The 16,057-nt window shown below is 34.9% G+C and overlaps 2 protein-coding genes across 2 annotated transcripts; both read right to left on the bottom strand.

Moving 5' to 3' along the window:
* Positions 1 to 262: 262 nt before the first annotated feature.
* Positions 263 to 1,417, bottom strand: LOC141649175 (uncharacterized). Its single transcript, XM_074457871.1, has one exon. The coding sequence runs from the start codon at positions 1,415 to 1,417 to the stop codon at positions 263 to 265; it is 1,155 nt and encodes a 384-aa protein (XP_074313972.1).
* A 4,062-nt stretch (positions 1,418 to 5,479) lies between these two features.
* On the bottom strand, positions 5,480 to 10,356 carry LOC141646126 (putative protein phosphatase 2C 38). Its single transcript, XM_074454165.1, has 4 exons — positions 9,449 to 10,356; positions 8,517 to 8,884; positions 6,969 to 7,205; positions 5,480 to 6,234 (listed from the first exon to the last, which is right to left on the bottom strand). The coding sequence occupies exons 1-4, from the start codon at positions 9,750 to 9,752 to the stop codon at positions 6,016 to 6,018; spliced, it is 1,128 nt and encodes a 375-aa protein (XP_074310266.1). The 5' UTR covers positions 9,753 to 10,356; the 3' UTR covers positions 5,480 to 6,015.
* Between the last annotated feature and the right edge of the window lie 5,701 nt (positions 10,357 to 16,057).

The following is a 16,057-nucleotide window of genomic DNA, read 5'->3' as shown; positions in this document are numbered from 1 at the left end:
TGCAAGTAATGATCTACTTTTCCATGTCAATATTATTAAAAGCAACAGTTTTAGGGTTAAACAAAACCGAAATTCTACCATTATCATGCTTATCATAGTTGCAAACACCAATCCAATGAGAGAAAGTATTTTTGAGGCTTTGGACTGCTTCACCCTAGTTTCTAGAATAGCAATAATGTCGACTTTATTACTCCAAATAAAACAAAAACCTCTTTTTGCTTTATAGGATTATTGAATCCTCTGACATTCCAGGAGGAAACCTTCATGTTTTATCAATATCAGGGGGAACTGTTGCCTGATGAGCCACTAAAATACCCTGAGAACATACTGAGTGATGCTCAGTGAAATCCATAGTTAAAGAAGAAGCTGATTCTAGGGATATCTGGCCTAGCTGAGTGCATCCTGAGCCTACATTCCCTAGGACAACATCCCCTTCTAACTGAGAGACCTCTGAACAAGCACCTTGTTCTAGTCTGCCAACAACATGTTTAGTAGTAATATTATCCTGAATGTCATGTGCGGGAGCCAATAGAGCAAACTGATTCGAAGTAACAGGAATAAGGAGCTCTTCTTGAGAAAGTTCCCGAGAATCTGGAACAGGAATCAAATCCTGATCCTGAGAGCATGCTGAGTGCTTTACAGAAGCCAGTTCTAATAGATCTCTATCAGTAGGTGAGGATCTCTGACCTGGTCCTTGGCTTACTGAGTCTACATTCCTCACTGTTGATGGAGAAACTATTGAAATTGGCTCTAAGGTACAACCTAGCTCTGGATGATCTGTTTCAACAGAGGCAATAATGGATGCAGAAACCTGAGATGTCTCCTGAACAGAAACAACCTCAGCAGTAGGAGTGTTTTCCTTGCCTTTCTGCCATTTGCAGAAATCAATTTTGTGCCCCAACTTACCACACCCATGATAAAAATAGGGATACCATTCATAAACTATCTTCTGAGAGACAGAACCTAGACCCGGGATGTTGATAACCACATGATCAGATAGAGTTTTGGAGACATCCATTTTTATCAAAACCCTAGCAAACGATAGTTTTGATTTAGAAGTAGTGGCAGGATCAGCAAATAATGGATGGCCAAGCCTGCTAGCTATCTTGCTTAGAACCCTATCAGACCATAGGTATGGATCTAATCCACGAAGAAGAACCCAGACAGTAACCTTAGCAACTCTGTCCATCTCATAAGAGGAAGAAGGAGACCAATGTTTAAGGACTAAGGAGTTTGCCCCAACCATCCATGGACCCTTCCTTAGAACATCATCCATGGCCTCTTGAGTCTCAAATCTAAAAGAAAACCAACCTTTTTGAAAGTATTGAACTACTGGTGATGCTATTTTTCCCCAATTTTTAGAAACAAAATCCTGAATTATTGTTAGATTTGGCCGTGCTCCCACAACATTTCCCATTAGGGTATGTTCCCAAAACTTCAATTCCTGAGCAAAATCTGCTTCCTATAAATCAATAGTGTCAGCATTTACACTTTCCTCACATAGGAACAGATTCATTCCTAATTGTTTCTGGTTACCAACAACAGTAGAGCATTTTTTCTTCACATGAGGGATTTGAGTATTTTTCACAGTGTTATTAACAGGTTCACAAACAATGGTGATATCAACAGAATCACGTATAGTATCAGTATTATGCACAGTATTATCAACCAATTCAACCAAATTTGCATCAGAATTGGGCACAACTGGAGGAAAAACGGCTGACACTTCATGAATAACAGGGGAAGAACAACGAACAATTGAGGAAACACAATTACCAACAGCAGAAGTTTTTTTCTGGCAATTAGTAGTCAAACTCCCTCTAGGAGAAGAAGAAAGAGTTTTACCAGCTACAGCAATGGCCGAAATTATAAGATCATTAACTGTCCCCGTTTTTCGCGGCTGGGTTTAAGAATTGTCCACATTTGCTTCACCATTTTCACCAATTAAAGCTTCATCAAGATCCTTAGCAATTGTAGGAACCATTACTACCTTCGATTGAGCTAATCGCGCTCGAGTTTTCGCGATGAAAGGAGAAATCAGAAGAAAAAATAGGGGTTAAAAATGGATTTATCAAGAAAAAACGAAAAAAAAGGTTAGTTGACAGAAAAAAAATTTAGAGAGAGAAAGTTGTTATCCGAAAGTTAGTACGAGTATTATTTTTAGGTTTTCTTATGTTTTTTTATTTAAGAGCCTTTAGCAAGACATTTCTAAAAAAATAGGACTGTTACCATCTCGGTTTCCCGAGGCAGTGAATAACAAAGGTAACAAACTAAAGTACTTTATTGAATTCTAACTTTAAACGATGTTATTACAATAGATCTGATTAAATGAATTAAAAATAGATTACAAAACTTGTAGCGGAAATTAAAATAACTAAACATAATATAATTATCGTGTGTAACTAAGTGATGCTAGACTCTAAGTCTTGTTCATGTCTTACGCCCAATTGCTCCAGCTCAGCTAATCAAATACCTGTTATTTAATTCTGCTCCCCATTTAACCGGAAATATTAAATGGTTCACCACAGGAAGACATCAATTATAGCAGGCATCATTTTATTTTATATGACAACACGCACCCGTCAACCAATGGTTGAGGAGAACAACTAAAAACAGTAAATGACAAGAATTATATGATAATGCATGATATGATATGATATGATATGAAAATGGAGCTGAGATCATCACCCGAAACACCCGTTCGTCCCGCCAATCCCTAGCCCTAGCAAAATAATGCAATCATCCAAACCTAAGTTGAGATCTACTCATCCCAGAAACAAGTCATGTAGAACCAGCCTATGGAAACCAATGCAAATGTCCTCCCGCTATAACAATTCATTCCAGAACGAGTAAGAGGTAACCAATGCAAATAATATGCCAATGAATAATAAATAACGATAACCAATAATCTTAGACATGAAGCTGAGGCATCCAACAATAGTAATAATCTACATCCAATCATCCGTCCAATTCCACAATATTTTATATTTTGCACAAAGCATCAATAATAACATGAGTTGAGTAGTTATCCTACTTGATAGCAAATCTCCGAGTCACACAAGCAATCAAATTGATCCCTTTACAAATCCATGACCTACATAACATAATTATGTACAATTACTACATAACCAACAAACTAATCATGCACTTATCCTATGCCCATCAAGTCCTAATCTTTTTGACAACTTCAAAGCTAAATCTCTAATTATACCGTTTTACAACAAAGTTCAGTCCCACTATAAAATTCATAATTAATTAAATAAAAATCTAAACAATGCAAGACTACTGGGGTGGGAACCCTAATACATATATCAACAGTTCTTGTGAAATAGACTTTCCTCAAATTCCATACTTATTAAGGTTTTCTTTAAAGATTTATAAATACTGACGAATTCCGTCGCATAAAAAGTATCGATTCATAAAACAAGTTTAATATATGATTTTTGAGAAATTCCAATTCCTAGCATCAGATAGACTCTTCAAAGTTAATGTATACAAAAGACCCAAATATGTTTCAATTAATAAATTAGGTTTACGAAATACACTTTAGACTACTAGTGCATTCGTGGATTCTTAGTCGACATGTTCATAACGAATTTATTCTGAAAAATCTACAAGTCCAATTGACACAAAATTCTTTCTAATTTAAAAGATAACAATTTTAAAAGGGTCTGATCATTCGTTTAAAACAACTTACAGATTTACAGAATTGCTGTAACTTTACTCTTTAATCAATTCGCCACAAATTTTACCATAGATGATTATATTTAATCTAGACATGATTAGGTGATGAATTAAAACTTAAACAATGCTTATAAGGATTAAAGATTAAAACTTTGAAAGATTAAAGATGACCTCACATAATAAAATATTGAATTCAATGGAAGTAGACGCAAAATCCTCAAATTGATTGCCCAATTTCCTTTCTCCTCTTTTCTCTCTAGGTTTTATTTAAGTTTATATTGAATAATAAAAGTCATGGTGAAAATATTGGGTATATATAATGACAATGTAAACTTTTAGGAAATTATAAAATTAATAAGAAATTAGAATAATAATTTAATAATAAGGTAGTTACCAAATACTCCTCCCCTTCCCCTTTTTTTTATATTTATTTTAGGATCATAATCATTATAAATAACTGTATTACCTATTTTACCTATTTCTCATTTTCTAATTCACAATGATCAACATTGACTTTGACTTTGACCAAGTTTGATTTTTACTTTGACTTAAAAATACGGAGTATTACAGTTTGTAGGTCTTATTTTGGAACCAATTCGTCTTTTTAAACATAACCTCTTTAAAATAAAATAGATGAGCTTCGTTTGTGAAAGATTATATACGTCATTCATCTACCGTGGAGCATAAAAACCTTCAGTCTAATGGTAATGAAGCACCACAAAAAAAGAAGCGAAATGGTTTACTGGTGCTTGATCTTGCGGTCAGTTACGAGAAACTGTTTCTCATGAAAATGTCTGAACATTGAGTCTAGCGATACACAACTAGCGTTGTTAAAATTTGGGCAATGTTGGGTTTATACTGTATGTGGGTAATCATTCTCAAAACGTAGACCATTCTAGAATATTGAATTGCTTAATTAAACTTAAAATTAAATTTAGGTTTTATTTAGATCATTGGTTGATGATTGTAAGTTATTTTAATCATATAAAACCTTATTTGAGTCATATTTTTATTTATAGAAAATGCCTTAAATAGGTTTTTTTAACAACTAAAATGTCGGTTTGAGACATTTTATTTGAAAGAAACTCCTACAATAGGACCATTTATTTGAAGTATTTTTTTTAATAAAATCTATTTGAGGCATTTTTAAAAAGTCAAATATCTTTGCTATTTGGCTCTATCCCAGTTGATACTACGTCATAAATACCTCAAATATGCCAAATTTTGGAGCCGCAAATTAGTTTTTTTCCCCCTATTAGTATGTATTCAAGAGTAATTAGAGAATATTGAGTCAATCATCAACCTGTAATTCTTTAGTGGAAGTTGTTAGTTTCGATACCCTTTCTTTATTTGTTTTCACTTCAAGTTATTTACGTTTTTTTTTTGTTAAATCTAGTGTCAAATCACAAACAAATCTCCCAAATTGGTTATATTAGAGATATTTGTATACACAAAAATTTGATGGAGATATTCGTAATGAGATTGATCCTTACTTACATTTGTTACTAATTAACGTTTGTACTGCATAAAAGTTGTGAATTTCAATGCTCTTAACAAACATAGCAATGTCAATCTTTCCTTTCACAATTACATGTAGACGGGTAAAGAAGGTGTAAAATGCTAGTTTGTCTTGCAGTTCAGTCAACTACTAATTCTTAAGTCCAATCCTTGACGTGAAATTCAGGTCGATTTCAAAAAATGTTCACATTTGTACGTGCATGGGAATTCCTCTAGTTCGAAAGCATGGAAAGCCCAAAAAAAAGGAACCTATAAGAGGTTCTAATAAGCATAAAACTTGTAGTCTGAATCATTTATTTACCGTTGAGTAAAGTATCTCTCTGAGTGAAAATAAAAGGTAAACAAATGATTGAGATAGAGAGAGTAAGTTATAACCCAACCTTCCCTTGCTGCGGTTATTTTGGACCCTTTCTAATGTTACTCTTATGGAAAACAACATAAATGGCGAAATGTATTACCTAATTTTAAGAATTTGTGATCTAGAAAAGTAACATATATCACACACTGTGAATTCACAACACCTTACGGTCATCAACCTATTTTAAATTTATGACGAACATTCACTTAAACAGCTTCTATTTGTAAGTAATCAATGTGATTTGTATGTTGTTATACCTTTCATGTTTCCGATTTCCGCCGTTATTTTTTGAAGTGGACCCTAAAACTTGATGATGTATCCGTCAAATTTTGATACCTATCTAGATCTTTTCTTGGGATTTGACCTACAGTGACCAAACATTTACTAACAGGAGAGTATATGAATTTTGTAGTAAATTATCACTAAGAGATTAGATCATAAGGTAGCCACTTTAATCAGCCTTCAAATTGTCCTCCTCCTCTTACTGAAAATGGTGAGTTTATGAAAGATGACCTGTTGACTTGAATCTGATCAAGGAAGATCACTATAACTGTAATGTCGTCGTGAAAATGTCTCCTAACACCCGCGTCAATCTTTTTAAGGTCACAATATCTCATCTCTCTTTTCTTAGCTGCTTGATGAAGTGCTGCTTTTATTAACCTCTTTGCAATTCCCTATTTGACAAATACACGTCAATGTAAGAAAATGTTATGTAATTGTCTACTCAATTATTTAAGGACAATTCTAGGATGCCTTGTCATCTCATTTTCTATAAATAAAAGCTATTTTTGTTCCGTTGTTTTTCCTTTTTAAATTTGACCCCACCTGAACTATCTTACATTGACCCTGGGTGTCACTAATGAGATGACAAATAAATAATCAAATAAAAGATTTAGGCTAATAATGATCTAAATCAGTCCAGCCTAATACATTCACTGATTAATTAAAGAAATGAAGTCTACCAAATAATCACTTAGATATTCTTACAAAAAAACTTACAACCCAAACGTGAAAATGCTAATTCAAGCCATGAAGTAACCTAAAAAAATGACTGATATTATCTGCGCTAAAACTGAACGAAATGAAGACAACCAATTGGACACAAAATTTGACTTGACACATATGGTGTAATGATCTATATCAATCCCAGTTTGATGTGAATGATTATATCCTCGAAATTTAACTGCCGCTTTTTATTTTAATGTCAATTCTGATCGCCAAAATTCAACAAGAATATTATTCCTAATTTTCCCAAATACTAAGTCCTAGATCCACCGGCAGTTTTGCAAAATACTACTTTGTATTTCGTATTTGTTTAACTTGTAGAATTATATTATAAAATCATATATTATATCATTATAATAATTCACACGGTTCTGACAAAGAATGAACATGTTGGGAATCTTACATTACGTGGGTTATTGTCAACAATATCGACTGCCTCTTGGTTGGTTAGATGCTCCCACAAACCGTCAGAAGCAAAGATGAGAAAACGATCTTCAGGCTGCAATTTTAACACTGATATTGACGGATCTGCCCTCAGTATTGGCTTCATATATGGTTCTGGTACTCTGTACTTTGCTGGCAATGGCTCTCTGTTGAATTCTGTGCTCTTTAAATATGAATCTCCTATTGATCTTGTTACCTTCATTTAGTTGCAATTATTTTGTTTTGGCTACCAAACATTTATACTCATATTGCATCTATCTTATTTTTATCGTCTCAAGTTTAATATTGGTGATGAAAATATCCGAGTTAATACATATAAGTACACGACTACCAAAAATAAATAAGATAATATTAGCGAATATATTTTTTTTATAAGTTTTTGGAATTCGTTAAAAATTTGAAAAGGGTTGCACGTGTATCTAGTGATTAAGTGCAAGTTTTATGATATTAAAAGCTCATATATCATAAGTCATAGACTCATGGGCATGTATGAGTTTTAGAAATCGTGGGAGAGGTGGGCATGAGTTACTCGTAAATAAACTTGCTAAAGTTGAGTCGAGACCTAAACATAACCCAAAAGTTCATAACTCAAATATGACCCAACTACGTATTTGAATTGAAACAACTTGATACATACCCGAATTCACCCAACTTAACCTAGACCTGACCCGTACTTTCAACAAAAAGTAGAGTCGATCCTTAATGAACTGACATGAAATAACGCACCCCTTAATAGATCCTATCTGAAATTATCTATCCAAAGTCTCAAAATGACTACTTGTAAGTCATAATTAATATAGACATTAAAATAAATGTCAAATGTTTAGAATACTCTATAAAAAATAATTAATTTTGCAAAATATTTTTTGTTAGTCAAATTATTACAAATTAAAGCGTTTAATCATTGACGAACATGGCCAAGACCCGAAGTGACCGATATCCAAAATGACCTGACCCAACGTGATCCGACCAAAGATAACGACAACCTAAATTCGCATGACAAAAACACATCCGAAATTGATCCAAGAGCTAAAATAATAAGACACGACGCGAAACAAGTTATATAGGAAATCCGTTATGTTCTAACCAAAACAGAGCCAATCCAGACACACTTAAATTGGCCTCATTTGTCATGTCTACTATAAAGCCTTATGTAATAAAATTACGAGAAACATCATACAAGTTAAATGAGACTTATTTTTATCTCAAAATAAATAGTCATATTAATTATTTTATTAATTTAATCTCAAAACTGATAGTCTCGATTAAATGGAAGTCCTTATGACAAAAGTTCAACTATCATTGATCGAGTTATATCTCAGTCAAGAAATTTATTTTAAGATATAAATAATTGATTATATATCAACTTTTTAGTTTATATTATTTTCTTACATAAGGATAGATGCCTTAATGACCTTAAGATCTAAGATATGGAACTTCTTCTATTATTAATACTATGTAACATATTGATTCGAGAACATTTTAGAATCATGATGAAAAGTATTACCTGAATGATGCCTTTGACGCGCCAAACCTTGTGCTTTTGAACAACTATGTCAGGATCATGAGGGTGTAGTGAATGAAGTTCATCTCTTTCTGTTTCCATTTTAGCATTATGATCAGTTGACAGTTGCATAGCTCTTAAACCTCTTGAGTACCTCTCGGTTCTCCCAAGAACCACCCTAGAATCACCCGCATTTGCGACAAACAAGTGTCCGTTACATATAATTCCAACCAAGCAACATGAACCTTGTGAAGCTATATGTGGCTTTTGGTTCCATTGTTTTCTCACTATCGATATGAATTCATCGTCCGTTTCCAAGAATGCCTTCTTTACTACTTCTTCTGATACCTCCTGATGTTCACATACAAACCCTGTAAACACAATGTAGCCAAGCACCTTAGTTAAGTTTGGTACATATAAGGGGAAAAATTATGGTGTACGAGTACACAATTGTAAGATTTGTTCTTAGTGGCCGCATGTTTCAAAAAGAAAACAAAGAAAATGAATTCAGTAAGGGTTGTGTTAGGTACTCTAGAAGCAACTAAGGTCCAAATGTCATTATAATTAACACATGGATAACACTATTTCCTCGAATAGGTTTTATGATCTTTACGGGGTCGAACATGATACAATTTACCCATTAGTTGAAGACATTTATCATAATAATAGGTCATTAATGAGGTGAAAATGCCAACATATTGAAAAGAAAAGGAGTTGAACATAAAAGCTTATGTATGTGTTAGGTACATCAAACAAAGGTATAAAACTTTTGATTGAGGTTCAAGAATGCATAACTTAGCTTTTGGGCAAGATGGTCTTATCACAACCACAAAACCTAGTGCATGTACGTAACAAATCCTCTTAAAAATAAGCACAAAATTATATAAAAAAACATAAATACGAATTAATATTGTTCAAAGGTAAAAGATGCATACTTTTAAAATTGAGGAATAAGTTATTATTGGTAAAGTAAGCTGCTTGTGGTCCTCCGTGTCCGTCATATACGCCAACAAAGGTCCCAAAAGGACCTTGATTCAAGGAGCTAAACGCCCCCGATTCGAGTTGACATTGATCTTCAATTACTCCGTTTGCTTGCATCACTGCCATTGAAAACTCTCCATTAACATGTTCTCCTAAATCCTTATACCACATTAACCCTTTAACTTTTCCTTTAGGGTCTCTTTTCTCATCAACTAAACTACTTTCCCAAAATGGCTTCCAACAAAAAGACAACACCATTTTTCTTAGATATTCTAAACAATTCACTCTTTTTTTTTCTTTTTCTTTTTATCAAAAGACCCGGTTATTATATATGCTTGACCCCAAGCTTTGTAACCACACCAAGAAAAAAAAAAAAAAAGAGACAATATTACAACTTTTGCATATGTTTCAAAATTTGTGTAGCCAACTCGCACAGTTTATCTTGGTCACCATTAATCTGCACAAAATGTATGAAACAAATAAAAGATCCATGGATAATTATTTGTTTCTTCTTTTTACTAGTTCGGAGAATTTGGGATTGTGACGGTTTTGGTACCTTAAATATGGAATAACTATGTTTAATGTTTTATCTTTTGCGCCATGTTTTGGAAAAAAGATTCGTTGTAAAAACCCATATAAAAATATTGATGTCGATTGAGTTTTTCTGAGATCAGTGAGACCAAGTGGATAAATTATGTGTTTGCATGTTTTTTTTTGTTAGAAAATCTTCATATTCATGTTAGAGGACACCAAAACTATTCCACATAATTGCATAAAAGAGAGGTGATTTGTTGAATTAGTATTAATCTTCAAACAACGTATTCTCTTTCAAAAATTAGATAAATTTAAAAATGGTGAGAACGCATTGATAATTTGATTTTTGCATTTCTAAATATGGGTATTTTAGGTGATAACCCCCTTGATTTTGAGGGTCAAGTGGGTATGATTTTTTGAGACTAATGTCTTGATAAGGGATTCTAAATGAGATTTTATTGATTAGTAACCCATTATATTAGGCATTTTTTACTCTCCTTGGTACATTTCTTTCTTGCAGCTGTGAATTGTAAGGGAGCATCAGTATTTTTCAGTTAGTTTAAGACATGTCTTGAGAATATTCTGGCTTTTTAGCCAAAGTTAGAAGAACTCAAACTAAAAATATGGTTTCTTTTGTTTTCCCTGTCTTAGCTAAAATATCCTTTGATTCCTATTTTTCTTTTCTTTCCTTTCTATTTTTTCTTTTAAGAAACCTAACATGTACTAATTCATTGATAATAAGCGACGCCATTAGTGGCCGTCGGCCAGCAGGGGTAACGCATCAGTCTAAACTCGTCTACAAAGAACATATGGTGTACCATGTGCTAAAGTGTAAGCCACCATATTAAGAGTCCTATTAATAAAAAAAACTACAAACAAAATCAAAAATTTCAAAAAAAAAAAAAAGAATATCTAAGACTAATTAAAACCGCTTCGGCCCTTTGTTTCGTTCTTGAGTGCCTCGATTAATTACAGAGAATCAGTTTTGACAATCATCTGACAATATCCCACCTCACGGTCGTAACGCTTCAATAACAGCTACTGCTTCCTCTTTCTTGGCTCCCACGCCTCTCTTTGTTGTCGAGTCACGCCCTATTGCACCACGCCTCTCTAGTCCCTACACACAATCCCTACAACCACCCGTTCCTTTACCCATGCATTAACACTTACTTTGACAGTTCCCACTGGTAGTGGCTGTCACCCTTCCTGGCCCCCTCCCCACTCCCCAAACTTGTTACTTCTCCACGCATTCTAGTTCGATTCACACCTACTATATCCCTCGCTTAATCATGTCCACACACACACATGCTCTCCCTCAAACACACACCTCTTCCTTCCCTCCCAAATCGCCCAAATCTAGACCATGAACCTATCACCCTTCTCCTCACCGACTTCCCTCCACTTCGCCTCCACGCAGTCCCTGTGAACCCTAACGGTTATAAAATAAAGTAAACACAAATGTTGCAGCGAAAAATGCGATATTTTAAAAACTTTAATGATAAAAACAACAGTGTCACTAAAACATGCACCAAAATTCAAGTTTAAGAAATCTTTTAATACAAGTTACAAGTTAAATGAATTCAAGGGATCCCGATCCCTTGATAATACACAAATATAATACTAAACACGACTGTAAACTTCCACGTAAAGGTCAATTGTTGTAAGTACAACGCTCGCTAGCTCACTCATCGAAACCCCTGAAGAAGCACCAACTCGAACCTGTTCATTCATTAAAAATGAATGCCATAGTCAGTGGAGAGTAACTCAGGGTTCTTCAAGCCATATTACATCAAAACACACATAAACAAGAACATTTTAAAGCATGTACAACATAATCAATTGACCTAACCACCATGCTATAAGAATAGTAATCAATACATGTGAAGTCAACCGTAGACAATGGCATACAAGACATTCATATGAGATAATCCAATTAAACCATCATAAATGATATCACAACACAAAGTCGATACAAACTTCAGGTGACATGGATAACGAGAGGCTAACAATTTAATACATTTGAGTGAAATCTGTAGCCATTTCCTTAGAAAGCATTTTAACATATAATGTATGGGATGTGGTTTTTAACGTCACACACATACTTATGGCTTTCATCTCACCACAGGTACTAATAGGAACATCAATTTTGCCAATCATATCGATACTAGGTGGTTTGCATCTCACCCCTAGTGCTCAATAGGACCAAAAGACTTTTACCAGCCAAAGCAAACCATCCAAGACATAACTAGCACGGTAAATGACATTTGAAAGCATCGACTAAGAAAAGACTTACACCAAAATCTTGGGATAAACATTTCCCAAGTCAACATGCGATAAACATTTCACATCCTCTAAACCCAATCCTTCTGGTAGGACGACGATAATAATACGGTACTAGTCTAAACCTGGCCAGACTCTCTGGATGACAATTTCCCAACTTCGCATACGATAAACGTTTCACATACAAGACTAGCTCGATGCAATAGAACGGAAGCCGAGTACCCCGAATTCGGCAGAAAGACACGAAAGGGGTAGAAAAAGAATGAACATACCAAATCCGGCAGAACAACATAGAAGTAGTGTAAACAATGTCAAGCTAGCATGCAAAGCATGATGACACTTATATATGTAGAGAACATGTCGTAAAAGGCCACTCAAGCTATACGTGCCACATTTGAGCCAAACAACCAAAACCGTTAACAAACATGTAAGTGACTCGCATAAGAAGTACCCATAGTTCCATTATGCATAAATAGTACCAATCACTATAAACATGACGTACTTAGGTTGTACAAAAACATCACTTAACATGTGAATGGGTGAAATATGATATACATGTGTGAAATATCCCAAAGCTGTCATTTAACATATGAATGAGACATAATCAAAGTGCTCAAATTTTAAAAAAGTGTTAACATACCACGCATAAGCATTAGAATCAAGATTAAGGGGCATAATCAACAAGAAACATAAATCCTAACCCCAAACCACAAGTTTAGAACCCGACTACAACAAGGGACAACTTTTTTTTTTTTGGTAGAATGTAAGAATTCTATTAATAATAAAAGGGCCATTACAAAGTTTTTATCAACCAAACAACATATTAAGAGTTGTGTGACACAACTCTACTCAACTTACTCTAAGAACATATTATAAAGAGCTTCAATCCAACATTATCCTAGTCTTGCACGTCTTACCCATTCTAATTTGAACTTCACTCTTGATTCTTTGAAGTAAAAAATCTAGCCTCCACACTACATGATTAATTCTACCATTATTCCGAGCCCACCATAAGTGATACACCAATGCCATCAACACCAATGACACAAAGCTCCTCATGTGCTTGCTCTGACCCTACCACCAAATCAGAACATTGTATTCTGGAATATCCAACGTGCTCCATTCTTTGATCAAGTGAAGACATTGCTTGGTATAGGGACATGAGAAAAACAGATGTTCATAGGCTTCATCAGCTACACTATATAACATACATGTTATCTAACTACAAATATTCATTCTTTGAAGCTTCTCCATTGTCAATAAACGTTCTTGTACAAATAACAAACTTATAAACCGATGCTTAGGAAAGCCAATTGAACTCCAGACACAGCTATGCCAGTCCACTGTATCTTCCTCTGTACCAAGCCAAATGTATCCTTTGGTAATAGAGTACACTTTATCCCATGCCAGCCATCCATTTTCAACATAGTCGGGGAGCAGTTTTTCCTTAACCCTACAAATCCTCTTCCACACCCTACTACATCCTTGTGGAGGTTTATAAACAGTCCACTCCATACCATTTAAAAATGTGCAATGCACCCATTTGACCTACAAATGGTCCTTCTTATCCATCAACCACCATACATATTTCCCTACAGCTGTAACATTCCATCTCCTAATGTCACATATCCCCAAACCCCCTGTTCCTTAGGTAAATAGACTCTAGCCCATGAGACCAAAGCTGGGGATTGAGTAGATGCATCTCCTTTCCAGAGAAAACTTTTGCAAATACCCTCTATTTTTGCCATAACACATGATGGAACGATATAAATCCTGGCCCAGTACCTATGCAGAGTACCAAGCACACTCTTTATCAAAACTAACCTTCCATCATAAGATAATCTCTTAGCCTGAGAGCTCTTATTCTATCAACAACCCTTTCTACCATCATATTACAGTCTAGACACGATATTGAGGTGAAACCAATTGGAGGAGATATTTATCCTCATATGGTTGTAACATTAGGCCATTTTACTAAAACATGGGAGTTATGACCATTTTACTAAAACCGGTCCAGGCTGTAATGATTCTGAAGTCCATCCCGGTCAGGTATGAGTTGACCCAGCAAGGGATGGGGTTATGCACAAGTAATAGGAATCCTGAGGTCCATCCCGGCCGGGAAGGTGCGACACGTGGGAGGAACATTAGGACGGGTTTGGGAACGACTCGTTTAGTTCCGAAACACGTTCCGATGATGTTAGACACAAAGGAGAGTGCAATTGAGCACTAATTACAACACTTAAGAATTAACATAGGATTTGATCCTATAAACAAGCAATTAAGTCATCCAATTAACACACCTTCATCTAGTTGATCTTTTTTGCAATGACCAAACTAAAAATCATACAAACACAATTAAAACACCATATCATCAAACAACAATTATCCAACAAAATTCATCATCAACAAATAAATGTAGTAACTATACTAATTAAAGAGTAAGGTTCTAGCAGGGAAGTTCACATAAAATATGTAATACCGAGTAACCCATCACCATTGCCTTAATTAACATTTGTGGACCAGGCCACTCGTGTCGCGCACACCAGGACGTTTTGATGTTTGAGGCGGCGACACTTATCCTACAGAAGCTTGGTCGATCTAAAGTACGTCATGGACCATTACCGTTTTTAAAGGCATTGAAACCGGTGAAAGGTTTGAACAAGCCTGCATTTATGGAGTATTCGCCACCAAGTTTTATGAAAATAGGAACCATTCGAATACTTCGTGCCATTGCAACACACAAAGTAGTGACAGGAATACTAAGAAATTCGTTACCCTTAGCATTCTATATTGAGAACGACTCTCGCGATGCCAATGAACACGGATGCTCACAGATATATGTGTAAGGTGTGAAGGTACGTAGAGGTGGCAATTATTGACACGACACAAAAACACGACACGAACCCGACACGAAGTTAGTGGGTTAGGGTTAGGACTTTGTGGCCCATTTAAGTAATTGGGTCGACACGGGCACGACACGAAATATAAATGGGTCGGGTTAGGGTTGAGCTCTTTTGACATAAAACCCGACACGAATAACCCGTTTATTTAAAAGTGTCATAATATATTTGGATTGAATCAATAATTCAAACAAACAACTTAAAAATATGCAATTTCATTCATCATTTTTGGGATAATAGGGCTATAAAGCTTAATTTAGTTTATTAGTTTATTGGGTTAAATTGGTTAAATGGGTTAAGTGGGTTAAAAATGACCTGCTAAAAGATAAACGGGTTAAACAGGTCGGGTTGGGTTATGGAAAAATTAAATGGGTTGGGTTAGGGTTGAGACAAATGACCCGTTTATGTAATTGGGTCGGGTTAGGGTTGGGGTGGTGATGACCCGTTTAAAGTTGACACGAACACAAACACGACACGACCTGATCTGTTTGCCAGGTCTAAAGGTACGTATTAGGAAGCTCTTTATTTGAACACCTAATCCCGCCCGTCTCGACATCGACCTCTACTAATGATCAGGGAAGTTATTTATACTTTATATGTTTTTTATTATATGCATGCAATGCTACATCAACAGATTAATCCTACCATGTGAATGTTATCTAATTCGGTTGACATACAGTTTAGAATTCAATTAGAGTTGAAGTAGAAGGTTATATTTATTACATGTGAAAGCCAAATAAAAAATAAATCATAAGAGATGGATATAAACAAATACATAACGAAAAATAAATTAAAATGATTTTGATGAATTTACGTCATAAGTACGCCAAAACGAGATTTAAAAAAGGA

This window comes from Silene latifolia, chromosome 3 (assembly GCF_048544455.1).
Source record: "Silene latifolia isolate original U9 population chromosome 3, ASM4854445v1, whole genome shotgun sequence".
In the NCBI taxonomy this organism is placed as follows: domain Eukaryota; kingdom Viridiplantae; phylum Streptophyta; class Magnoliopsida; order Caryophyllales; family Caryophyllaceae; genus Silene; species Silene latifolia.
The sequence above is the reverse complement of the archived record's forward strand: the minus strand, read 5'-3'. Positions and strand labels throughout refer to the sequence as shown.